A 27956-nucleotide genomic window follows, 5' to 3' on the forward strand; every position below is an offset into this window, starting at 1 on the left:
AATTTGGTAAGTCTTTTTTATCACATCCAATGTCTGAAATTCTAACTAAATTCATAGGGCTCATTCGGGAGTGACGCTTCCCATAATTTTTTTGTTATATCTAATGCTCTAATATGAAGTTACTAATTAAGGATAAAACAGTTCTACGACTCCACTATAATCCATATTGATAATTTGATAATATAATTATTAGGTAAGGATTATCAAACAGAATATAAATGCAATCCACACATTTATTAAAGGGAATTATCAAATGTTAGTATTCCCTCCGTTACATTATATTTGGTCCAAATTGAATTGATACATTCTTTTAAAATTTATTTTCTTCGTTCATTTTTATATATTCATATTTAATTTGATACATTTCTTAATAGGTAATAAATAAATTGATAACTGTACTATATTTTTATTTATTATAAGTTATACTAATTAAAAAAATAAATTAAAAATAATTAATAATTAATGATAAAGACAAAATATGTATAAAATGATAAATCATTTCTTTAATTATTTAGATTGAACAAATAAAAATACACATTTACATCTATTTTTATTATAGTGAATAAGTAAAAATAAACGGACCAAGTATTTTATTAAGGGCTTATATTATTTTCTCTTTTTATTTTTATTGTCCAGTATATTAAAAATTGATGTCCACTTTTATTTGTTCAGTTTCAATAATTTAGACAAATTGTATCAGTTTATACCTACTTTACCCTTATTTTAAGTGCTTTTTATTTCCCAATGCATTTTCTAAGACATTGAATTATATAGTAAATTTATTATTTTATTAATTACTTTTTAAGAAAGTGTGCCTAATCAAATAAGGACAAGTAAAATAAATGGAAAGAGTACTAAATTAATTTTATCAATTACTCCCTCCTTTTTATATTAGCCGGCCAATATATCAAAAATAAATGTCATTTTAACTATCCAACTTAATAAATTTAAAGAGTGTTATTATATATTTTTTTCTTTCTACCATTAGTATAAAATACATAAAGTAACAGTAGTCAAGTTTAAAGTTTCAAAATATCATTAATAAAATTAGTTTGGTAAAATACATTATTAATAAAAAATCTCTTAAAATTGAAAGTGCAAGTCAACTTGAGCCAAATAATAAGAAACGAAAAGAGTATGTGTTTTAAAATTTTAAATTTAACTACTACTAGTAATTTTAAACTCATTAATCCAGCTCATTATGTTTCTAAACTTCATTAAACAACCATTGTTTTCAGACATTATGCACTATAATTATGGACTAGTTTACAATTATAATCACCAGTTTCAATAAACATTGGACTATTTTGTGATCTCGAGGTTATTCATTTTTTTTTTCTTGACAATGAAAAATGGACTTAGAGATTAGAGAATATTTTAACTTTATCATTTGTGTGACCGGAAATAATAGAAATAGCAAGAAGATTCAAAAAGGTCCTTATAGTTTGCAAAATGGTCTATTTTTGCCCTTCATTTAGAGTTCGATAATTATTAAAGTTAAAGTAAGGTGTATAGAATTCTTTTTCTTTAAAAATATATTGAATTAAATTAGAAAATAGTTCATAGTCTTATGTGCTCAATAAACTATGCTATGGAATAATCAGTGATGGATCCAGAATTTTCAATAAGACAGTTCAAAATCTGAAGAAGTAGACACACGAACTAGTCGAAGAGGGTTCGACATCTATTATTTATACATAAAAATTTATTTTAAACATGTATAAATAATATAATTTTTTGTTATAGGGGGAACCCTCCCTTGGCAACAATTGTGTTAAATTAAAACACCGTCAAATAATTTTTAATTTAAATATCAATTAACATTAACCCGATTTCTTTTAATTGAACCATTTCCCTTTTTAACCCATGTCCGCCCCTTCTCAAAAGAACGCTTCAAACCTATTCTTCTCAAAGAAAAGTTTCTGAGGACCTGAATTGTCCGTGCTGCAAAGCTTACTTGGTGCTTTATAGTCAGGTTGATATGTCTTGATGTCAAATTTGTTTGCAGAGAAGGGGCAGTAGGATAAGATAGCGAACATCAGAAAAGGAAGGCGAGACAAGGGAGTGAAGAAGGCGATAGGATTCACCTTATTTAGGGCGGTGTAGTGAGCGGCACTTTCCACACAAGATTTCTGACTCCCATTTCTTCATTTTTGTAACAATCCTCAAAATGCTCATAAGTGCCTTAAGAATACCTTGGGAATAAGCCGCTCAAATAATGTATTATCCTTAATCTTTTTGAAAAAATATGAGTTCAGAATATCGATCAGGGGGTCAAAACCTGCAGGAAAATAGTTTCGATGATTTTTAGGACCCGTAGATCGAAAGATAGATTTCTCAAGAAATTGTACAAAACAGAAAGGTCCACGACAATTCCACATCGCGGACCTGGCAAGGATTTTCTGGCCGAGTTGGATTTTTAGTAAGGGCATTTTAGACTTTTTCCAAATTGTTAGTTAATGAACCTAGACGTTTTTAGAACCTAATTCAACTCTATAAATTAACCTAAACCTCTAATTTTATTCATTCTTCTACAATTCACCTACTCAAATATTTCTCTCTCTACAAAAGACTCTCCAGGACTCCAGTGAAGACTTCAAGTAAATTCACTCAAGCTCTCCATCAAAACTCTCAAGTTCTTCCAAATTAATTGGTGAACTCACTTAAGGTATGTGGGTATTAATTCATGGATTCTTTCGTCCATGAATCCCAATTAATGTCTCAAGGTTTTCTATCAAATTAAAGTTTGGTATTTTATGGGTTTTATGATCTCTATTCCTATTGCATGAATTTTGATTTAAAGTATGATCATGAGTCTATTTTGATATAAATTGATGGTTATTGCATTAAATTGAAGAGTTTTTCCATGAATTCTCTTATTTTGATTTCTAGGGTTCATGATGTAAAGTATGAGTATTTTCAAATATACTTTCTAATGATATTATCTATATGAATTATGTATGGGCTGAAAGAAAATTTATGATCATACATGTTTTCAAGTCAATTACATGATTTTCAAATCAATTGATCATGCATTCATGTCTTACCCTAATTTGAAGTATAAACTATGATCATGAATTTCCAAGTATGAATTATGATTATGTATTTCAATTATGATCATGGACTATAAGTATGTTTCAAATTATGATTTTCATGCAAATTATGGAAAGGGTGACTTAGGGCACAATAGGGTGCCTTAAGGCGTAATGATATGAACTACGTATGTATGATTTGCAATGATGAAAGGACAATTCTCACATTACAAGTATGTTATAAAAATGAGTTACTCCATGATTTCAAATCTATGATAATGACTAGGGGTGCTCACGGTTCGGTTTGGATCGGTTTTTATTTAAAAAATAACCAAACCAATTGAGTCGGTTTTTCAAATTGTCAAATTAAACCAAACCAAACTATATCGGTTTTTACTATTCGGTTTTTATCGGTTTTTTCGGGTTTTGTCGGTTTTTAAAATACCTTATAGTCACTATTTGAATAAACAGAAAATAAATTTCAAAAGTATTTTCTTATTATAAATTTCATTGTAGCCAGTAGCTACTAGCCAAGATTGACGCATACATGTTTAATAATAGAGAATGACTCACCTAAAGTTTTACTATTTGTAATTGTGAGTAGCTTTTCTGCGTATGAAGTCCACATTTTATTTATTTTTACTTTATTTAGTATAATTCAAAAGAATGGCCCAAGATCAAAAATATAAAAACTCAATATAAATTATATTTTTTTTACAAAAAAATTAAAATACACATACATATATATACAAATTTAATTTTTAAAATATGTATATATAAAGTCGGTTTGGTTCGGTTTTTTCGGTTTTTTTTAGACTTGAAACCAAAACCAAACCAAATATAGTCGGTTTTTAAATTTAAAAACCAAACCAAATCAAACCAAATAAATGTCGGGTTTTTTTTCCGATTTGGTTTGGTTATCGGTTTGGTTCGGTTTTTTGATTTTTCGTGTTCAGCCCTAATAATGACTATGATATATGAAATTATAATTTCTATGATATGTATGTATTCCGTGGGATTTGACTTAGCGTCGAATGTGGACTTGAGGTGGGGGCTCGAAATATGGGGTCCTTATATAAAGTCTCTTGTCTCATAACTACATGCCACCGTAGGTTGCCTTCATGGTCTAGCTATTGAATCCACATATAGCATATGCATGACCCGCTTAGCGGGGTAGAGTCTACCTTGGCAAGTAGATTTTCCTTTTTCTTCATTCTATGGGGAGACAACAGGATTTCATGTTATAGCTCGCATGGTCTTATTGTCGGTTATGGTTCCTATCCACATATGTATGGTCCTTTTCATGTTCTAAATGACTAATCATATCTTTTACTTTATATGATACTCTTATGGTTTATTATGCATTGATCCTTCTTAAAGACTACTTATGATTTTTACTACTTCTCCTATCATGCTATTTAAAATGGTCATTTGTACAAATATGATTTTCTATGCATTGCATTCCCTACATACTTAGTATATTCCAACGTACTAATGCATACTTTTTGCCTACATTATCTCATAATGTAGGGGTTGAGGTTGAGGATCACACTCATCTACGTGGTAGTTAAGCTTTCCTATCGCAGCGGTTGTGGTGAGTCCTCATTTATTGGGGACTAGTTATCGAGCTAGTTATTATTTTTAAAGACTTTTGCTATGTTTCATATTGAGGGTGAGGTAGGGACATGTCTTAACTCCCGCCCATATTCATGAGTAGAGGCATCTAGTTGGACAAATATTTCGAGTCTATGTTGTCATGTGTCGCTCTTAAATTTCTATTCATGATTTAGACTCTCTTATGAGGTTTCCGCTTTTATTTTACCTTGTGTATGCTTATGATATGTACAAGAGGCTTGGTTGGATCCCTTCAGGGTTTCAATCGACGTGTTACGACTAGCCCTAGGTCGGGTCGTGACAATTTTCTTATTCTTTCATATATTGATGATTTTTAACATTATATTTTGGTACTGTATTACTACTTTTTATGAATTTTTTAATTAATCTCAAGTGTTAATACTAGAATTAGAGACACTGAAAGGAATTAATCAATTAAAAGAAACATTAAGCTTTGCTGCTAAGTTTGAAATTGAAAGAAAAGTAGTCCATTTTAATGGTGGATTTTGGGTGAAGCCGCAAATTAAGCTCAAACAGGATTTAGAGAAAAGCAAAACATATAAATCACTTATTGAAAAAGAATTATATGAGTTCTTTGGACAGATTACCTTCTTTTTTCTTGTTGCCTAGAATACAAACACTATCTGTAAATCACTTACTGAAAAAGATTTTGTGAAAGTTAACTGCTTTGCAATCAGTCTTAAGATACTTAAGATACTAGAATTGATGTTTCTTATACCAACCAGGCAAATTGATGTTTTTTGAGTTTTTGAAAGTTCTCCAGTCCTAAGGAACTTTTCGTTTAAGAAGAATGGGTGAAATGGGCTTAAATCGTTCTTTTAAGAAAGGCTGGGCATGAGTTAAAAAGAAAATGGGTCAATTAAAAGAAATCGAGTTAATTTTAGTTGATTTGGGGATTTTCATCATTACAGGAGCATGAGTGAAAATTTTATAAACAGTAAAGGGTATTAATAACTTCATTTTAATAGAAAGGGTAAAGTCTGCTAATAAATGAAAGTTGAAAGATATTTTTAACCCTTTTTTCGTATATATATATATATATATATATATATATATATATATATATATATATGCATGCCTGGTTGGTATAAGAAAAATCAATTCCAGTATCTTTAGCTGATTGCTAAGCAGTTAATTTTTACAAAATCTTTATCAGTAAGTGATTTATAGATAGTCTTTTTTCTTCTTCACCTTTCCTCCTTTGAAATGTATTATAGGCATGTGATTTTAGACTTTCCCACCAACTTTTCAGATACAAAAAAAAAAAGGTTCATGATTTCGACTGTCTGTAGAAAGAAAAAAGAGTTTTCTTCATGTCTAAGGTACCAAAGCCATCACAATATGAGAAATGAGGAAATTAATTCGCCACACACTTTTAGTACTTTAAAGTTTAAACACTAAGTTTTATTTTGACATTTGGTAAAAGATATCATTTCAATCCTAGTGGCTTTGTGCTTTTTCTCTCAACCAAGTGCAATATTTGATCATAATACGTTGCATGCAACTTAACAAAATTAGAATTAAAGAATAAGAATTACTACATGTATATAATATGTTAGTAATAAATTATTTATTTTCTTATTGACCGTATTCTTAGTATAAGTTCTAGATCAACAATCAGTCATTTTACTTATGTAATATATCATACACCGCAAGTCACAACTCACACTCGATTGCATCTATAAATTTCATCTTACATATAAATATTACAATATTTCTCATAATAAAATCCTTTTCTCTTTTAATTAACTCGCAGCTCTCAACACACGTCAATGCATACACCAATATATTATGTATGTAGACCCATAATATATGTTGTGCGCGTGCACGTTTTTTGTGTTGCCTTGTGGAAGCTCCAAATTAAAGCCCTCCAATTTATATCTTAATTAGGTAAAGAAGAAGGACCTCCATTCCACAAATTAAATGGCTTTCCAATATTGACACTTTCATCAGCACCATGCTTTTTTTTTTTTTTTCTCTCTTTCTGAATTAAGTTGGACCATTAGGGTTGCATGTGACATTTAAATAACATATCTTATACTAATCTTATAAATTTAAATAGGCAAATTTACAGGACATGTCAAAAGGGAGAGTCATTGTCTCTTATAACCCTCAAATTAATTACCAAACTAAACAATACAAGAACTAAAAGTTAATCAAAGGGATTTGGAAATTAAAGAAAATAGGAGTTTGATAAATTTGGTATTATCACTAAATTAACTGGTATTTTTATTCCACAATTTTTTAAAAAACTAAATCAATTACCTACTAACTTTGTCACTAATGTGTCGTTAAATAGCTAGTAGCTAGTTAATAAAATTATTTGATAATCTATAGCTAAATCGTAACTAATTAAACATAATCAATGACAACAAAGCTCTGTATGTCGCTAATTAGTAATTAATACTCACCTGATGGATATATATTTATATTTTATTGACCAGATATATATTTTCATTTGAACTCCATTATGTTTATACTTTATAGCCAACAGATTGTATATGTTGCCCTAGACGTATAAAGTCCATAACTAGGGATGTTAATCATTAATGATCAGGCTGAAGATTAATTTGCCAACCCAAGTTAATTAGAATTAATTAATACTATAATCTAGACTAGGATAGGTTCTCGCAGTGGTATATTTGTTCAATCACATGATATCCACATGAAATTGTTGTATTGTCAATTGATATATACATATATTAATTATATGTAAGTAAAATAGAATGAAGAGGCTCGAAAAAAATTATACTACAAAATTGTTTAAGAACGACAAAAAAGCCCTCGGTGATTAATGAGATGGGTGGACTCCTTAGGCTTGGACAATTCTCCTCCCTTTGCGGGTGGACTCCTCCTCATCTATTTGAGCTAACTTTTGGGTTGTAAATTAGGCATAAAATCTAATTTTACAAAAATAAACATCAAATTGCCTCCTCCTCTCTTTGACCTAGCTTTGGGGACGTTAGTTAGGCTTAAAATTTAATTTTACAAAAATAAACATCAAATTGGAAATAGAAGTAAAGCCTCCACTGAAAAATGTTTAGTGTTTATTCCACAGATATTTTGATTGATTCGGTGAAAAAAGAAAAAAATAGTACGTAATGTTTTTATATGGAAAAATTAGAAAATTGTTTCTCTATTTTCCCAGTGAGCTATTTCGTTGAAAAATGAATGAATAAATTATATTTTATTGCACATATTTTTAAATGATTCACGATGAAAAAAACTTTTATTTGTAATGGTGTTCTCTCTCCTCTTTCATGTCACTAGAATGCCACTCTGCATCACTTGCTAGTCAAAGTAATTAAGAAAGGCAAGTTGGATTATGCGACCTCATAATTATATATCCTGTCCACCCAACATGGATGGCTTATAATGTGTGTTGGAAGCATATATACATAAGAAAATTCTCTAACCTATAGTGGTATATTGAATGTGATCATTCAGCAGAATATTTCCAGTATACTTTGAACTCTCCAAATTTTGCCCATCATTCAGATATAAGTGGATTTACATGATAGGGCTATACCTCTAAAGATGCTACTTGCATTATACCAATGATTACTCAATAGTCATGTCATTTTTTTCTTTTCAAAATGAATGATTCACCACCCTAAGAACCAGACTCAGGGGAAGAATGTTTTGATTTTGGCAATGGAAAATGACATAGTATTTGGTCACTTAGACATCGAAAAACTGAATTATGAAATTGTGAGACATAATTTTTGAATTGAATTAACATGTCCAATTGAATAAGCATGAATAAAGGATCCACGGATTGAAGGGAGAAAATTGAATTCTAGTCATAACTAAATATTAAATTTCTTATTTGCTTTAGCTCGGTGGAAACAATTTTTTTTTCTTCGGGATTCTATTAAATAGTAATAATAAAGAACTAAATAACTAGAAAGGTTGTCAGAATACCCCCTCTTTTAGAAAAAAAAACATCTATAAAGCTATTAGTTTTACATGTATTCATCAAATTAAATCAAAAGCTGACACAGACATTATGAGTGGAATTCTTTTGTTTCAAAATTTATTCATATCTTAGATCTATATATAAATTAACTCAGTTCTCATCACTTGTGTCACGGATTCAATCCCAAAGGTCAATTAATTAAGCTCTCGCAACAAGTGAAGATAGTCGTTATATCTAAGTTCATACTTTCACAATTTTTTTTGGCTTGTCAAACTTTTTTTGCATTCACCAAGAAAATTAGACCACACAATGTTGGGAACAAGTTATTTCGAAATTACCTAATTCCTCCGATTAAATGTAGAATAAAAAAATCCTATATTTTATCTAGGAATTACTATATCTTATATCTCACATCAAACGACTCCTTAGTTTTACTAAACTAGGCGTATGAGTAAGGAACTAGTTTTGTTGCTTGCTTTACCTATTGGGTAGATAATATATAAGCCTTGTTCAATCTCGAATTTCAAGCCAAAAATTTTGTTCATATTGTAAGAATCTAGGTTCAAAACTTTGTTTTTGCCATTGACGGGCCGTTCTAATAGCAGTGTTATACTATATACGTGTGCAAAATCTTTGATTGATGTTCCTGAATAAAGTTGGCCAATGATAGCTTATGAATGCTAATATCTAACTATCTTACTCTTAGCCAATGATACATTTAATTTTAAGAAGAAGAAGAAACTGAAAAACCTTCTCTAATGCAGTTTGGCAGCATACAAAATCAATTCCCAATACTCGATAGGAGTCGAATTTCACATTCCAAATTCCAATTCCCCAGCCTTGAGTCCTAATAGTTTTAGAGCACAGGCTTTTTTCCCCTATTTCTCGCCCAGTGTAGGCTCAACTAAATTTGAATTTGCCTCGAAAAGTACACATTGAAGTACTAAGCACTTCCTATTTATACCCACCTGGCAGAGCTTGAACCCGACACCTCTAATTACTACTCTACCATAGTATGTATGGTCTTTGGGCGCAGCATTATAGTTGTTATGTAACAAACTTAGCACACGGTGGCACGACAAGAGGGGTTGCTCAAATCATGATAGGCATCCAAAAATAAACCTTGCATAATTAATTCCTGCAAAATTTGCTTTGGCTCAATAATGAGCACAACAAGTCAGTTATGGTGATATATATCCATGGCGGAGCCAGCTTAGGTGGCGAGGGTGGTTCGGTGCACACCCTTAGTCCAAAATTTATGTGGTGTACAAAGGTTTAGTGTATATTTAATTTTGCACACCCTTGATACAATTGAAAAGAAAATTTGCATCACCATTCACCAAATTTCTGACTCCGGTATATAACATCAATGTTTCTCATCATTGAAATACTAGTTGATGTTTAAAACGAAACATTAGCTGATAAATTGGCATCAGAAAAGAAGTAGAGAGTCATTAAATTACCATTTGAGTTCCCCCCTCGTACAGTTTCCACAAACTTGTAGGTGGGAATACATGAAAGAACAGTACCTTTCGGTTTGGTGTGTTTGCATTTATCAATTCTTTTTCGTATTTCGATTTATCATTGTATATAAATTTTTCTCCTCTAGCATTACATCTTTTTCAAAGTGATCATCTGAACAAAATACTTAGAACTTAAAAAAAAAAATATAAGTGTAAAGACCACCTCTTAGTTTAAAAAGTGATGCTCTAATAATTACCTATTAGTGAACGCATACAAAACACACAAAGAATAGTTAGTATGGACTCATGTAATACTAATCGGTTTGGTTTCCGTATAGATACTACTGATTTTGGTGTCCATCATTCTTTGTTGGTTCCGTGGTGGTTGAGAAGCTGCTACTTGACTAAGTTTAATCTCTGTTAGACACTTACATAACTTGAAACATTAACGACATAAGTTGAACGATTTTAGTAAGTTACTCAACGTTATTGTTGGGTTTAATTGATAATTTGAATGGAAAATTGAGGGGAAAAAAAATGGAGAGGAAGATGATATGTTATCTCTTGCTTTATTAAATAAGCTTTGGTCCCACATAGGTGGTGGAAATAAAAAGTCTCCTACTTAAAAGTAGAAGCACTCCTTCATGTTGCTAAAGGGTCAAGAAGAGGGTCTCCCCTCGCGCCGTCGTCGTCGCTTGCTCGGCTCGGATTCAGATTGATATGATTGATTGATTGATAGGGTCTCCCCTCGCGCCGTCGTCGTCGCTCAGCTCGGATTCGGATTCGGTCAATTGATATGATTGATTGATAATCTTTTTGGACCAAATTTTCTTTAAATTTTAATTAATTAATATTATTTATTTATTTAATTAATTAAGGGGGAAAAATCCTGACCCGCGACCCGTTTCTTTCCCGGATTAATTTAAAATTTCCCTCCGTTTTTCCAACGGATTTTTGAAAGGTTGCAACCTTGTCCGAAAAATTGCAAACCTTTTCTCAACAGGCAAACCTTTTCCCAACAGGTGCCTTTTCTTAAAAGGTGTAAACAGTCTATATATATCTGTTAATCCTCAGAATGTTCCATAAAAAAATTCTGAATATACCATCTTCTTCTTCTTTCTGCACTTCCTAAAACTCGTGTGAAATACAGCCATCAAGTGGTTCACAGTCACCCAAAAATTAGCAGTACCTCTACTTTGGTGAGTAAATCGTTCTATCCTGGGAGGAAAGATTCCAAAACCTCGGGTACTTTGAGGGGAATAATTTCCTTAAGGACACACTGTGCAGTCAGTGGGCTCGATTTTGTTCTTGTATTAATTTTCCAGATTCTGTGTTTTATTACTTTTAGTTGTTGTTACTGTTTTAATATTTTCCAATACAGTTTACTAACAGTTATGTCATCTTTCGAGTTTTGTATGAAACTTCTTATTTTTTTTGGTAAAAGAGAAAGGAAAGGATAAAGTATTGATTGCAATAGCTCACTTAAGAAAGAAAATTATATTAAGATAAGTGAAAATGATATATCTTTTCCTAGCCTAAATTCTTCTTTGTGGCCGCATAATATGGGAGATTTCTCTTGCTTAGAACACACAATGCCAAACTTAGCAGTCAAACAAAATTATGCATGTGTATAATAATAAGTTGCAACTCATTGACTTTGCCCACCATTTATATGGTTTTGAGCTTTGTTCTAATGTTGCATTCAGTGCTGTTGCAGCTGAAGTTTATGAGGAATTTTCAACCTCCTCACACTGAGCTTGCACTGAATGGTTTTGAAGTGTTTATGAATGCAAGTGGAAGTCATCATCAATTTACTAAAGCTTAATCTTCGCTTTTGTGCTTGTATAAGTGCCACATATTTTCGAGGTGGAGTTTACATGTACAGTAATCACCAAGGATGTGATGATGATCATCTCTAATATGGTAGCAAGTCTGCTTTCTGTCCTCTCAATTGTCTGTATATTTATTAGCTTAGGTGATTTGAAGATAATAGTGCTTATATACTCACTCTGGTAACCTTTTGTAGCAGTTTTATTAGTGTGTGTAGTCATTGTTGATTTACCTCAGGCAGATGGGTGTTCTTGTGTCTTTGTAAACGGAGATATGGTAGCACAAGGTTCACAATTTTCCATGAAGGATGTTGAAATGGGTTTTGCTCAAATAGATCTAAGATTTGGTACGCTTGGATCTAAGATTTGGTATGCTTATATGATTTTGGACAATCCTCCCCTTTTGAGCTAGGTTTTGGAGTTAAGGCTTAGGTGTCATTATCTTTATAGAAATCAATATCTGAAAATGTTGCTATATAATATCCTCAACCTTTTACTCATTGCGAGTTGGTGAGGGGGTATCTAAGTATTTTTTGGGCTACCAAACTAATGCCAACAAATTGGTTCAGATTATACTCAAGTATTAATCCCACCCAACTTAAGGATTTGCGTGTATTAATTCCTCGTCCATGCTTTTGCTTACTGATTCCTCATTGTTCATAGCTCAATTAATTTAAAGTTTCCCTTAAATTTTGTTATGCCTGCTAAGCAATAGCCAAATCTTGATATGTAGAGCTTGTTTTATTGAAGAAATAACACAATGCAATGATAGGAACTTTAGCACATTTTGTAGAGGCGAGTGAATTATTTTCTGTTGAAATCTCTAAAGTTCATTAGCCATCCATTTAGTGAAGTGATAATGGTTCTTGCTTCCCCTTTTGGTACTGTCTGGTTTAATCGCCGTTGCTTAATTAAGTTTGCTTAGTGAACTGCTTTCTGTTTTCGGATTAGATACCCACCTGCTTGCTGGATATATGATTATCTAGGAGTAAGTGGTGCATCTGGATTTTTGCTTCCAGTTTCTGGTGGTGCTGATAGCTAGTTCCTCCCTTGTTGCTATAGACTATAGTTGGTTCAATGTGCCAGCTTGTAGTAAAAAGTTTACTGGATCATTCCCTTCTAAGTATATATATTGTTGAGTTCTAGATATTTTCCCTGTTTTTGTAGCTAGTGTTTGACAATCGCATTGCTGTCATGTAAATAGGTTTCGTCGTAGTTGCTGAGAAGAATGAAAATGCAGTGATTATGTTCCCCTATCCTTGTAGGCGCCTGAACCTTTGGCACTTTCCTACGTGAACCAACAGCATCCTTCAGTGGAAAAATGATAGATAATTACTGGTGCTGCTTGATTACTCAAATTATTAGCTCGATTCATATTTGGTCAATTGTTCTTGAGAAAACATGATAAGTGTGGAGGTCTGCTTTGTTAAAATGTACTACTACTAAAGAATGATCTTTCACTTATATAATTTTGGGATTGAACTTTCCATGGTATAGCTGAACCGAAAATGTTACAGCATGGCCAAATTTTTGGGACATCCATGTTTTGTCACATTAGTGGTCAAGTTTCCACTACACATAAGCTATTTTCCGTTTGTATAGTGTTCAAGAGCTGGCTAGCATTTTTATTAGTATGGCATTTACCATCGTGCATGTCCTGTAATACATGTAACGTGTCTTCATTTACGTTATGCTGACTGATAAATTGCATTGAGCTGGTCGGATTGTCTACCTTATTGTCAAAGTTAAAAGTAAATAGCACTGAGCTTTGTTTTCTCTATAGTATATTCACCAGTGATGTCAATGCAGAAATTGCAAATGGCTTTTTTCTTTCCTGGCCTTGGGCAGCATATTTCTGGTCCAGAACTGAGAGCCCTTTTAGTAATCTTAGTACATGTAGAAAATTTGAACTTTGCAAAGATGAGAATTGTTCATCATGAAATCTCGACTAAACCAACGCTGACAACCAACCTCATGAATTTTAGGAGTCAACCCTGCTTAGATTTCCCTCTTAAATGTCATTCATTCTCTAATATCAAGGGACTAATTAGCATTCCGAGAAGTGATTATTCCCATTGAGTCTAATGACACCTTTGATCTGAACTTTAAGGGGTTTAAATTTTGCATGTCTTAATTTTATTGGAGGATGAAATTAGAGAGAGAATGATCTTCTCCAACAGTAAGAAGATGATCTAATATAGATTTTATGCCTTCTCTTTTATTGATTCATACATGTCACCTTCACTGTAGAAGTCCAATGGGCTTCTTCTCTCTTCTGGAGAAAACCAGCACTTTTTCAGAACTCTATTTGAAAAAAAACAAAATATATATTTGAATTGATTATTGAGCCAAGCTAGTATCGCTCAACTGCATACGATTCAGAATCCACAACAAATCGGGCAAAGTTTTTGGTTGATGAGATAGGATCCTGTCATCTTAATGTTAGCATCAATGGCGTGGTCTCTTTGTTAATCTCTCTGTTTCAAACACTCTATGGAAAGCGTCCATGATACAAGATAGAATAGTATGAAACTTACCATTATCTTATTATTTGCTTTTATGTATTCACTTTATGTGAGAACTGAAACCTTTACCCTCATGTTGTTTGGCCAACTAATAGTTGGTTAGACTAAGAGGAACCACTTCTGAAAGGCATAATACACTTGAAGTTGGATTCTGAAAGAGCTAGGCACTAAAACGTGGCAATTCATATAAGATACACTCCAACTGATTTGCATTATGCCACGTAGTACACGTGTGCCTACTTGTTCAACCTTATACAAGTTTAAGTGTCTACTTGTGCACACCCAAAGTTGAAGGACATAAATGACAGCTGAGCCCAAACTTATGTATTATGCCTTTCTGAAATAAAGACCAAGTTATTGCTTCACAGTGAAATTTGACCTGATTCTTTCTTTGCAGGTAGATGGGGGATCAAAATAGAAAATTTAGGGTTGCAAAACATTCAAGCTTGAGTCCGAATGGTCCTGGCATTCATGTTAGCATCTCTGCTGCCATGGGTCCATAACAAACCTGGTTTTCATCTAGTTTTGGGTAGCTCCAGTGTCGATGAAGGATTGCGAGGTTACTTAGTTAAGGTAGAAGAAACTTTTGTTGTTTTGAGCATTATTTCACTGTTAACAGCATTTATCCTATAATAAAATCCAGTCAACAGAGGATTTTTGGGGCATCTACTACTGTTTGAATTTATTTGTGGCGGGCTTGAACTCTCCTTGTATTTGATCTTCTGTGCTTCACAGATGACAAAATTGGCTTCATGGTGTTCCTTGAACTGTATATTAGTGCATCTCTCTTTATATACCCGTGATAACTGTCTATCTTTGCTGTATCATTGTAGTCCAGCAGATATAAATCCGATTGGAAGCATCAGTAAGATGGATCTTCGAATATTTCAGAAATGGACATCTTGGTTGCTCATACCTGGCAGAGATTGAAACTGCACTGCCTACTGCTGAAGTGGAACTTAAACGTTCAAATTACAGTCTGATTTGATATCTGATTCAAATATGACCTATGATGAACTTTCAGTGTCTGGAAGGTGGCGGAAGATTTTTCGCTGTGGACTCGTATCAATGTTTAAGGTTTATCCTCTCATTAGTAAGTCATTATGGAAGCAGACTTGCTGTAGGATCATTTCTTCCACAGATTTTCGTAGTCCTTGACACATCACTGAATCATATTGCAGAATCTGTGTTGCAAATGGGGCACAAAGTTGAACCGTGCAGAGGTCTCTGACAAAGTGAAATACTATTCCATCAATAGACACAAGACGACTGTACTAGCGCCTTCATATGATGTCGAGGTACTTCACTTCTATGTTGCATGGATGATGGATCCTAATTTACTTACATTGTAAATATCTATGTTTGGTATAGGTACTTCACGGGTTGCTTCTAGGGGCAGAGCAAGGTATGGCCAAGGGTTTATACACGGTCAATTTTCTTTTATATATATATATATATATATATGTATATATAGTGGATGTTGAACCATTTTCGGCTTAATTGTTCATATTTTGAAACCACTTAGTAAAAATTCTAACTCTACTCCACTACCGGTGTCTTCTAAAATACATAAAAAAGATAAGCAAAAAGCCTACAAATTCCCATAGGGGATACTTATACATACCCATACTGAATGCCTACTCGTTCCCATAGCCAAGTAGTCAGAGCAAGTAGAAAGGATTTAGACATTGTAATGCTTTTGTTCTGTGTTTCATTAGAGAAGCAACATTATCATTCATCATCATCTACATCTCAATCCCAAGCAAGTTGATGCTTGCTATATATATTCTCACTGATTATATCCCTTCATTTAGGCTAAAATAAAAGACATTAGAAGTTCTGTATATTTTCTACATAACATTGTTTTATCAGAGAAGCATATAAAGGTTTCTGGTCTTGCAGAGTTAAGTTATTCACCCAAGGACAACAACAGGTTTGATCTGCGACAGCTTCTATACAATGTCAGCTGGCCTTATCAATTTCGAAATATTGATAAACTTGTGAATAAGTTTGCTGGTGATAAAGAAATGAGTGTTGTGACTGATTCAACGAGATATGCCTTGCCTGCATTAAGATTTAAAACTTGTCGTCTACTTTCAGGAAATGTTTGGAACAGAGAACTTACACAACTGGCTCGGAAGATCCGAGGGCTGGTGTTTTATTCTAGCTCGATGATTTAGCTCAACGTGCAGCTGAGTAGGAGAAACTGGATTTTCAATGCTTTCCAAGGAATCTTCATTTTTACGTATAAAAGATTTGAAAATGTCATTTTCTTCTATTCATTTTGTATGTGACCGATAGACATCAACCTTCACATTTTCTTTCAAGTTAACAATTTAAGACAATTTTCATATTCTCCTTAGTAGGTGAAGGGGATGTTGTTTAGCAAACCATTAAAGGTTAAGAATGTTTAGTGGAATTTACTCCTCTATTGATACAAAACAACTACTACAAGATAGAAAAATGAGTGAGTTAAACGAAAACTCTGAGATCAATCACCTAAACGAAAGACCAACCAAGTAATTTATTTATCTTTTTATACATTAGCAGCTTTTTTTTTTTTTTTTTTTTTAGCATTCTTTTACCTAGTACAACAGGTTATTTACTTACTCGTTTATCAAAATTATATTACTATTATAAGTTCAAAGAAGCAAAATAGTTGAATTAATGGTCAAAACTCAAAAACGCACTTAACTATTACCTTTTTGTGAGTTTCATATCTCAACAATCCATTGTTCTCTTTATCTATCTAAAATATCACTATCAAAATACATCTCGACGTTGAGTTAATTTGCCAAATATATGTTCCTAATCTACGCGTGTAAGCCAATTCAACATTGATGTGTGTTTTAATACAAAGGGAGTGAGAATTGATGTATGAAACTCGCATAAAGGTAATAATTTAAATAGATATAAATGAAATAATGAATAGTAAAGATATGAATTCGAAAAAAACGACAACTATAGTTTAAGCGTATTTTTTTAATCATTAACTCATGTTAGTTTAATTGAAACTTGCATTTTCTTTTTGGGAATGATTCTATTAAACTTTTTTTTCGTGAATTGCGGCAAACATTTTATAAAGAAACAAAATCTTTTTAGGCCGTTGCCGCTCATGATCCTTTTTTCCCTCCATTTTTTTCTCATGTACTGACAGTACCAGTGACAATATTGTACTTAAATTCGTTTCTCAGGGGCACTTGAGTAATTTAATAAAGTGAAACAATTTCCTTCTGTTTCCTATTTAGAGTAAAAAAACCACCTTCGCGAATTTTGTTCTTCACATTTCTGTCTGGAAAACCTTAAACGACAACTTTGTGATTAGTTCAAGGAAACAGCAATGGATGCCGACCAGGTGACAATTTTTAATTTTATTTTTGCATAATTTCATTTTTAGGATAAACATTATTTTTAGTTTCTTGTATTATATTGGAGTGAAACAGAACAAGTTTGGGACTGAGGAGTACTAATATTTAGTGATATATATATTTTTGATAATTTTCGTATGTATGTATTTATTACTATTTGTTGCTATATTTGCTTTGTATCATTTTTTTTTTGCCTTAGCGAGGTAAGGCTGAAGGGGTTTGTTCGAACTCATTCGGTGGAAAATTACAAACCTTTGAATGAAAATTTTGGTTCTTCTAGTTAGTGTAAGGCAGAGTTAAGGTTTGCATATATCCTGACCTCTTCAGACTCCACTTGTTGAGTATGTTGTCGTTGTTAATGTTTCATCTGTTAATGTTTTTTGGTTGCAGAGATTAACAGCCTTGGAAAAGGCCTATATGGATGTAGTATTGAACACAGAGAAGGAGGCAGCGACGAGAATTATGGTGTCGGAACAGAAAGCTCAATGTTTTCGGGAGGAGCTCCAAGTGGTGAAAGAAAAGGGGCTAATGACGCTGATGAAGCTCAAAGAGATGATGGATTCTAAGGTGAACTCTATTGAACACTGAATTTTATTGTTACTAGTATTTATGTAAATTCAGTGAAGCTAGAAATTTCGTTAAGGGGGTTTAATATTTAATATATATGTATGAAAAATAATTTCCCACCTATATATATAGTATAATTTTGTAATGAGTGGTGTTCGACTGACCACCCTTCGCTACATGTGGCTATGGCACTGTTTATCTTTTAGATTCGGTTGTATTTATCTTCTAAAATTAGATGATTATCATCGGAAGATATTATACAGTTACACTTTAGACCCTTTAGTAATTTGATTCAAACAAAACTCACATAAGGAGTATTCTTGGGAAGGTGGTTAATTCACACTTACCCTTCTATACTAGTAGCCCTAGTATCATTTGTGTTTCTTGTCTTTCGATTTTTGTTATTATCTGTGTTTCTTGTACTTAGATTATCATATTATTTTGTGATATTTATTGTTCCTTTTCTCCAAATTTCTATATTATGCTTTATGTAGTATTTTGTTATGACTTTTTCACTTGTGTTATTTTTTTTCCCGAACTGCTTTGTTTTACTTTTTCTTGATTTGAAGGTCTATCAAAAACAACTTCTCTACCTTTCAAGGTTGGTAAGGTCTGCGTATAGTCTTTCCTCCCTAGACTCCACATGCGGGATTACACTGGGTATGTTGTTGTTAAATAATTGAACAACAATCATCTCCAAAACCACAACAACAATCCTTCTTATCCTTGGTATCATAATACTTGCTCAAACCATCCACCTCAGTGGCAGTCCTCGCATAACGCTAACACCACTGCTGTTCTTTGCTCAAACCAACAAGATTGTCCATGTTGCAAGCGTCTGCCGATCTTAGTCCCAAAGTGGCCAAAGCCAACTATATCTCACACTTCAATACTACAACTAATCCTTGTAATATTGACTGTTGCCACTCGTCATATCACAAAGAAGCCACACAACTAACAACCGTATTGCCGTAACGAGTATGTCTCCATGGGCGATGGTAACAAAATTTTTGTATCTCGTACTAATTCGCTGAGTTACAAACATCAAATAAAGATTTTAAGCTAGCACACACTCTGTGTGCTCCAACTATCAAACATAATCTTATCTTTATTTCAAAATTATGTTAGGATAATTTAACCTCTGAATTTTTTCCTTTCCATTTTGTTGTGAAGACCTGAAAACGAAGACGTCGTTGGCGTGCAGCCAAAAGATATGGACTGTATGAGTGTCTCATTTTCCTCCAGAAGTTCACATGTCCTCCACTGCAACCCCCATTACTACTTGGCCATCAAATACTTGGTCATCCCCACCTTAGAGTTCTTAAATACATCTTGAATAATTTCTTGCTACCATTCTCTGAGCAAGACAATTTATCTTCTGTAGTTCTTGTTTGTCTACTAAAGCACATCAACATTCGTCTCACAAATTGACTCTGATAAGTTCTAAATGGGGGCTTCTTCAAATTTATCTCTTGATAATTTTTTTATGGCATCTTTATTGATCAATACATGAGAGTAGGCTATACTCGCTAAAACCCAAAGATTAGGTCAAAGGCCGAGGAAAATCTGAGATGAACACGTGAGGTAGATTTGTGTTCATGTTTATTTTTGGAGTATAGTTTATGCCAGGGTTAACATAAGCATCCAAACGTTCTTTGAGAGGCATAGTCTTCTGTCTTGCTAAATAATTTTTGAAAGGGGGAGTAATTATTTAAAAGTGAGGTGAGTAGGCATTTGTTTAGATAAACAACATGGTGACATGCGAAGGACCAAAAAAGTCTCGGAAGATACTCCTCGCGTAAAAATGTTCTTTCAGTTTCAATAATTTGACGATGCTTAGGCATATAAGATGGAGTAAAAAGATGTTTGATTTGGTATCAAAATGTTTTTCTACAAAAAGGATGAAATTTCTGAAAAAGCTCTTTCACTTCATTTGTACCTTTTTAGTGTGTAGAGCCAAGTGTTTGTCTATTGATCAACAAAGATGCAATAATACAAATTTTTATCAAGAGATAGAACAAGAGAGGGCTCTCACAAATCACTAAAAATAGTTTAAAGCGGTTTAGAGCTTTTCAGAGTCAATTTATAAAATGGATGTTGATGAGCTTACATGTGAGCTTGTGGAGGTGAAATGGGCCACTCATGCAGTCCACTTTTGTTTTGACCGCATGCCAACGATGTCTGAGTTTTAAGATTCTTCACATCAAAATGAAAAGGAAAATATCCAACAGATGTTAGGCTATTAGCCTGACATAGTTTGGAAACAAAGATAAAAATGTAATTTGATGCTTGTAATTGAGTAGAACCAATATGTGATATGCATTTGTTACCATCGCTCACATAGATATCCTTGTTGTCGTGATATGATTGTAAGTTGTTCGGCTCCGTTGCGATATGATTAGTGGCACCGGAGTCATTTATCCAAGGATTGGCAGTGGTATTGAAGCCAGAGATGCAACTAGCTTTGGCCTAGAAGTGATTGTTTGACTTAGATTGGTAGACACTTGCAACATGGTCAATCTTGTTGCATAGTTTGCAGTGAGTAACGACAATAGTGTTACTGTTATTCGAGGACTGAAATAATGGGTTTATCAAAAAATAATAAGATAAACTGAGCCTTTTTTATTTATATTTTTTTGATAAGGAGAGATAAACACCAGTTCTTCCCATTCTGATTTTACAAAGTTTCTTTGATTCTCAGTTACAAAGAAACCTTTTTTATTCCTGATCCCCCTCCGGCCAATTATTTAGTAGATGTAACCAACTTTAACTTTTCTCCTTTCTTTATATATCATTCATCTAGAAGACATCTTGCAAACATATTCATTGCCAATATCCGCTGTTTATATTTTTTCCATATCTTATTGACAGATTATTGAAGCAGAGTTGACATCGTTGAGTCAACAGAGGAAGATTGAAGAACTTGAAGCTCAACTTGAGGAAGCAGAAGATATTGTAAGTGATCTCAGGGTTGAGTTGAGAGAAGTTCAAGCTGAACTTGAGAAAGTCACCAGGAAAGAGAAAGAAGAAAAGCAATCACAGGATGTTGATACTACTAATCCTAGAGAACTAACAAAGGAGAACACAGTTGTATTGCCTTCAGAATCTCAGGATAATTCAGTGAGAACTTCTAATATGGAGGTCGACAGTATGAACCAGAAACTTGAGGGCTACCATTCTGGTCATACAAAGATTAACACAGGAAATTGTTTTGTTGCTAGTTCGGATTTACCCTCTATAAGTTTGAGAGGCAAAGCACTAGAGTTATACCAAAATGGACATACACAGATAATTCATGCTGCTGAAGGAAATCCATTGCATAGGGAAGTCGGTCATTACAAAACATTTTCCAAACATTCTTCAAAGATGGAAAGCATGCCAACTAATAATTTCTTGATAGATGATTCAACTGCAGCGAGAGGCAATGCTTCTAGTGAAGATACTTCTGAGATGGTCCAAGGATTGTCCACAGGAAAAGGTGAACAAGACATGGAGCTGGGACATGCAGAAAGTTCTGATAATAAACCTCAGTCTATTGAGGCTTCTGATGTTCATCATGCAAGAGATGAGCATGAGCAGTTGACGGGAAAGATGGATCTTTCAGAAGAAGATATTGACAATGTTTGCAATCAGTTGCTCTTTATAAAAAAACTTTGCAATAAGCTGTTAAATTCAGAATCAAAAGCATCCGATGTAAAAAATAGGGTCTCTAACCAACCTCTAAATGATAGAGTGTTTAAGTACACATACCAAAGAAAGAGGACCAGAGAATTGTTGAGTGTACCTGATGAAAAAGCTTCAATTGCAAAGAACTCTCAAAGAAAAAGAATGTGTGAAACTACATAGTCTTCTCGAGACACAGGATGAGTTCAGTGACAGAATCATCTCAGTACAGTTGGCAAATGGCATTTGGTTGCTCAACAGGTTGGTTATTTGTTTATTTATTGCCTTTGCTCAGCTGATGTTTCTGTTGTGTACTTATCTTTGTTTATATACTAATTTAACTGGTATACCTTCAATATGAGATATGTAATTAAGTGTTCCCTCACATGATTGTGACGATATGTATAATTTTTGGTATGATAAGGCAGGCTGGTAGAGCTCGTCCAATTGTTATAATATGCTTTTTCCCATCCAAAATGAAACAAGAAACAGGAAAGTGTCAAATTTGATGCCATTTTGATTATCTAAAAGTTTTAATATATGAAAGAGAAGAAAACTTGGAAGCTCTGTCCATTTTTAGATCTTTGTGGGGAATTTGCCAGGAGTTCTGAGAATATGTTGCAACTCCATTAAGATTATCTGCTTTCTGGACTTACTGACAGCCTTCCACAATTTCATCAGTTCCGAGCATTTACAAAGTTTATACTAAGGAGGCATCATTCTAGTGGCAAAGGCCAAACCTTCTACTCTTATAAAGGACTATGTTTACAGCTTATTCGACCAAATTTGAAATTTGTTTATTGAGTACTTTTTGTCAATTGAAGTTTCACTAGAACTTTTGGATAGTAGTAGTTTGTGTTTTGACCGGATCATTTGAAAAATTGCTTTTGTTAGTATTGTAGAAGTTATTTGCGTTTGACCAATCTTTCCAAAACATTTTTTTGCATTAAACTACGAAACATGACATGTAAAGATTCACTTTATAATTAATATTTTTTGAATAGATAAATTGATTTGATATATGCATCATGAGACTCTAGTTATTCAATTTCTTTTCATCAAAATATACAAGATAAATTCACAAAATAGAGAGAGGGAGCATGTTTACGAGACTTTGGTCATAGATAGGTTGTTGGCAATGCATACAACAACAACAACAACAACCCAGTGAAATCCCACATCGTGGGGTCTGGGGAGGGTAGAGTGTACGCAGACCTGACTCCTACCAATGTAGGACGGCTGTTTCCGAAAGACCCTCGGCTCAATAAAAACATAGAAAAAGGTCAGACAGGAATATTAGAGTAAATCAGTAGATGACGAAAACGGTCCAAACAGTAGTATAATCAAAGCACAAAAAACAGTAGATATTATTATTAGATAATAACATAAATACCATAAATAACATACGTCAGAGTACAGGAAATCATAGTGCGTTAATACGCCTACGAGTAAGGGAGAATAAAACAACTATGTACTAGCCTTCTACCCTAATATGTGTCCTCCACACCCTCCTATCTAGGGTCATGTCCTCGTTAAGCCGTAAATGCGCCATGTCCTGTCTGATCACCTCTCCCCAATATTTCTTCGGCCTACCCCTACCTCTTCTGAAACCATCCATGGCCAACCTCTCACATCTTCGCACTGGTGCATCTGGGACTCTCCTCTTCACATGTCCAAACCATCTCAGTCGCGTTTCCCGCATCTTGTCTTCCACCGAGGCTACTCCTACCTTTTCTCGAATAGCCTTATTTCTAATCTTGTCACTCCTGGTATGCCCACACATCCATCTCAACATTCTCATCTCGGCAACCTTCATCCTTTGCACGTGGGAGACCTTAACTGGCCAACACTCCGCCCCATACAGCATAGCTGGTCTAACGACCACTTTGTAGAACTTGCCCTTAAGTTGTGGTGGCACCTTCTTGTCACATAACACACCGGAGGCGAGCCTCCATTTCATCCATCCTGCCCCAATACGGTGTGTGACATCATCGTCGATCTCTCCGCTGTTTTGCATGATAGAACCAAGGTACTTAAAACTACTTCTCTTTTGGATGGCTTGGTCCCCGAGCCTAACTTCCGCGCCAACCTCTTGAGGTGTCTCACTGAACTTGCACTCTAGGTACTCTGTCTTGGTCCTACTCAGCTTAAACCCCTTAGACTCCAAGGTGCGTCTCCAATCTTCCAGCTTAGCGTTAACTCTGCTACGAGTCTCATCGATGAGGACTATGTCGTCCGCAAAAAGCATACACCATGGCACCTCCCCTTGAATTTGCCGCGTCAATCCATCCATCACCAAGGCAAATAGGAACGGGCTAAGAGCTGATCCTTGATGCAACCCCATCATAACTGGGAAGTGTTCTGAGTCCCCTCCTACTGTCCTTACCCTGGTTTTGGCACCCTCGTACATGTCCTTGATCACCCTTATGTACGCTACAGGTACACCTTTAGCCTCCAAACATCTCCATAGTATCTCTCGTGGGACTTTATCGTAAGCCTTTTCCAAGTCGATGAATACCATATGCAAGTCTCTCTTTCTCTCCCTATATTGCTCCATTAGTCTCCTCATAAGGTGGATGGCGTCTGTAGTTGAGCGTCCCGGCATAAATCCGAACTGGTTCTCTGAAATAGACACGCCTCTCCTCACCCTCATCTCTACCACTCTTTCCCACACTTTCATAGTATGGCTTAGAAGCTTAATACCTCTATAGTTGTCACAGCTCTGGCTATCCCCTTTGTTTTTGTAAAGCGGGATCATGATGCTCGATCTCCATTCTACGGGCATCGTTGCGGTCGTAAAGATGACATTAAATAACCTAGTCAGCCATTCCAAACCTACCGAGCCCGCACTCTTCCAAAATTCTCCAGGGATCTCGTCAGGTCCGGTCGATCTTCCCCCGCGCATCCTACGTACAGCATCCTTAACCTCATCGACCGTAATACTCCTACAACCCCCCAGAATCGTGACTCCTTCCTGTATCTTCCAAATCTCCCAACACAATTTCTCTGTCCCCTTTGTCATTCAAAAGTTTATGGAAGTATGACTGCCATCGTTGTTTGATAAGGGTCTCCTCTACCAATACTTTTCCGTCTTCGTCTTTAATGCACTTCACTTGATCCACATCGCGTGCCCTTCTCTCCCGGGCCCTGGCTAGCTTGAATAATTTTTTGTCCCCACCTTTCTCTTCCAGTTCAGCATAGAGACGTTCAAAAGCTGCCATTTTTGCCGTTGCAACCGCCGACTTCGCCTCCTTCCTCGCTATCTTATACAGTTCTCCATTCGTCCACTTCTCCACCTCATCCTTGCTCTCCATCAACTTAGCATACGCCACCTTCTTTGCTTCCACTTTCCCTTGCACTTCTCCATTCCACCACCAGTCCCCTCGATGCCGACTACGACTACCTGACGAGACTCCTAGCACTTCCCTTGCTACAGCCCTAATATAACTAGCTGTCCTATCCCACATATCGTTCGCATCCCCACTACTATCCCAGGCCCCCATATTCTTCAATTTCTCTCCCATCTCAAGGGCACTAACCGTTGTCAAACTCCCCCATCTGATCCTAGGTCGTTCTTCCCCGACCCTCCTCGTCCTTGTCATCTTTATCCCTAAATCCATCACTAAGAGCTTATGTCGGGTTGTAAGGTTGTCGTTCGGGATGACCTTACAGTCTTTGCACAAACCTTTATCATCCTTCCTGAGGAGTAAAAAATCTATCTGAGTTTTAGCCACTGAACTACGGAAGGTTACCAAGTGGCCCTCTTTCTTTGGGAAACTCGAATTGGCTATCACCAATCCGAAAACTCTTGCGAAATCCAACAGTGCGGTTCCTCCTCCATTTTTGTCCCCGAAGCCAAAGCCCCCATGCACATCATCATACCCTCCCGAAATAGATCCGATGTGCCCATTGAAATCCCCTCCCACGACAAGCTTCTCAGTAGGTGGTATGCCTCCTACTAACTCGTCCAACTCCTCCCAAAAGCGCCTCTTATCCTCCTCGCATAAGCCCGCTTGCGGCGCATAAGCACTAATAACGTTCAACGTGATCCCTTCAACGACCATTTTAATCGACATCATCCTATCATTGACTCTCCTAACCTCCACCACCTGATCTCTTAAATCACTGTCTATTAAAATGCCTACCCCATTTCTATACTTCGATTTACCAGAAAACCAAAGCTTATACCCGTCTACCTCCTTAGCTTTGGAGCCGACCCATTTTGTCTCCTGGACACAGGCTATATTAATCTTCCTCCTCTTTAGAATCTTAACCAGTTCTATGGATTTACCCGTTAACGTCCCAATGTTCCAAGAACCTATTCTCAGTCTAGACGCTCCTTTAACCCACTTACCTCTCCTTACCCTCGTCCCCGTCCATGAGCGAGAACATGACCCTAGTCTACCATCACTATCCAAAGCCACGAAAATGCGTATGAACTAATAAATTATTCGAGGGTTTAAAATCGGCAAAATGCAACTACAAGTATATGAACAAAGGATAGAATATAAAGATATAAAAACCGGAGGTACCAACTCCGGTAGAAATGAACCTGGTTGCCGCCGGAAAATACTGCTCACGTCGGAGTACTGTTCACGTCGGTGTACTTATTTGAGTTGCAGGGATTGTTCGTCACCGGAAATACAGATCAGTACACCTGAAAAAAAAAAAAAAAAAAAACTTTGCCGGAAAAACTAGAGCTTCGCCGGAAAAACTGGAGCTTCGCCGAACAGACTGTTGACTGAAAAATGTGAGAGTTTTAGGAGGCACAGTACTAGTAGAGGTATCAGTTGAAGCTGCAGTTGAAGCGAAACTAGCTCCGAACAACCACAATGAAGCTTTAGCCGGTGTCCCAGTAACAAGACTAGATCCGTCTTTTGTAAAATGGTCTGGTCACTGGTGTCGTCGCTGTTTGTTTTTCGCGGGGAGCAAGGCGTCAGGAGGAGCGCGGTGTGTCTTTGCTCGTATCTATGGAGAGATCTCGCCGGAGACGGAGCGATTGTCTTCCCGGCGGAGACGGAGACGGAGATGGCGAGCAACAAAATGTTACCGTTGTGCAACCAAGTAGCAGAAGTTGAATTGTGTTGTTGGCAATGCATGAGGTTAAAAAATAAAAACAGCTTATGGTACTACTCTTAAGGAGAAGCTATTTTTCAGTTTCTTTGCCACAACAGTAAAATAAGCACACACATCTATCTAGTTTCCCAATAGTTTGGTCAAACACTCTACTAAGCTTCTTCATAGAAAATTGTTATGGGAGTTGGAATATTCCATCAGGATAAGTTTTTCAAGAAAGAACATTTAGGAATAATGAATTTATCAACTGTTATGCTGGTTTAATGCTCAGTACCGGTAAGTAACGTTAGCATATTGTCCTATTTTTGTTGGTGTGCTGCAAATTTTGATGGCTGTTAACATGTTAAAGTAGTTTTAAGGTTTCTGGAAATATGTTCTTTGTCTCTTGGTTGCTTATCTTCCCTATGTTCTTTGCAGCTAATGTGTCTGTCTAAGAAGTGCTCGTGAAATTGTGTGTGTCATGTCTTCTGTGCTAGAAAATAAGGAATGTCTTCTGTCAACTATCTCTGAGATCCAGCTTCTGGATATCATGTCACTAAGGATGGAGGTTTATGAGTGAGATGCACCATCCAATTGATAGTTTACAGGCATGGCAGAGACATAACTAGCCTTAAAAGCACTGGATTCATGTGAAGGCAATAACTTTTGCCCAAATCATGTATTTGTATCAAGAAATCGAACTAATTAGTGAATCAAGTTTTTATTGTATATTAACTTGAGATAACTGGAGGAACTTGTTAACTTCAATTCTTGGATCCACCTTTGTTATCCAGTAGGTTAACTATCATTATTCTATTGTTTGAATTTGGATGCTGTCCTTGTACAGTATGTAGCTTTCAACTCAATGATGTTCATCTTTCCTGTTTAAGTAGTTTAATC

The 27956-nt window shown here is 35.2% G+C and overlaps 1 protein-coding gene and 1 pseudogene across 1 annotated transcript; both read left to right on the top strand.

The window, feature by feature from the left end:
* Positions 1-12152: 12152 nt before the first annotated feature.
* On the top strand, positions 12153-16583 carry LOC129900147 (glutamine-dependent NAD(+) synthetase-like; annotated as a pseudogene).
* A 1087-nt stretch (positions 16584-17670) lies between these two features.
* LOC129901612 (uncharacterized) lies at positions 17671-27954 on the top strand. The gene is made up of 4 exons (XM_055976857.1): positions 17671-17758; positions 18162-18338; positions 21210-22262; positions 27495-27954. The coding sequence occupies exons 1-3, from the start codon at positions 17744-17746 to the stop codon at positions 22182-22184; spliced, it is 1167 nt and encodes a 388-aa protein (XP_055832832.1). The 5' UTR covers positions 17671-17743; the 3' UTR covers positions 22185-22262; positions 27495-27954.
* Positions 27955-27956: the final 2 nt, after the last annotated feature.

The sequence above is a fragment of the Solanum dulcamara genome, chromosome 8, assembly GCF_947179165.1.
Source record: "Solanum dulcamara chromosome 8, daSolDulc1.2, whole genome shotgun sequence".
Taxonomy (NCBI): domain Eukaryota; kingdom Viridiplantae; phylum Streptophyta; class Magnoliopsida; order Solanales; family Solanaceae; genus Solanum; species Solanum dulcamara.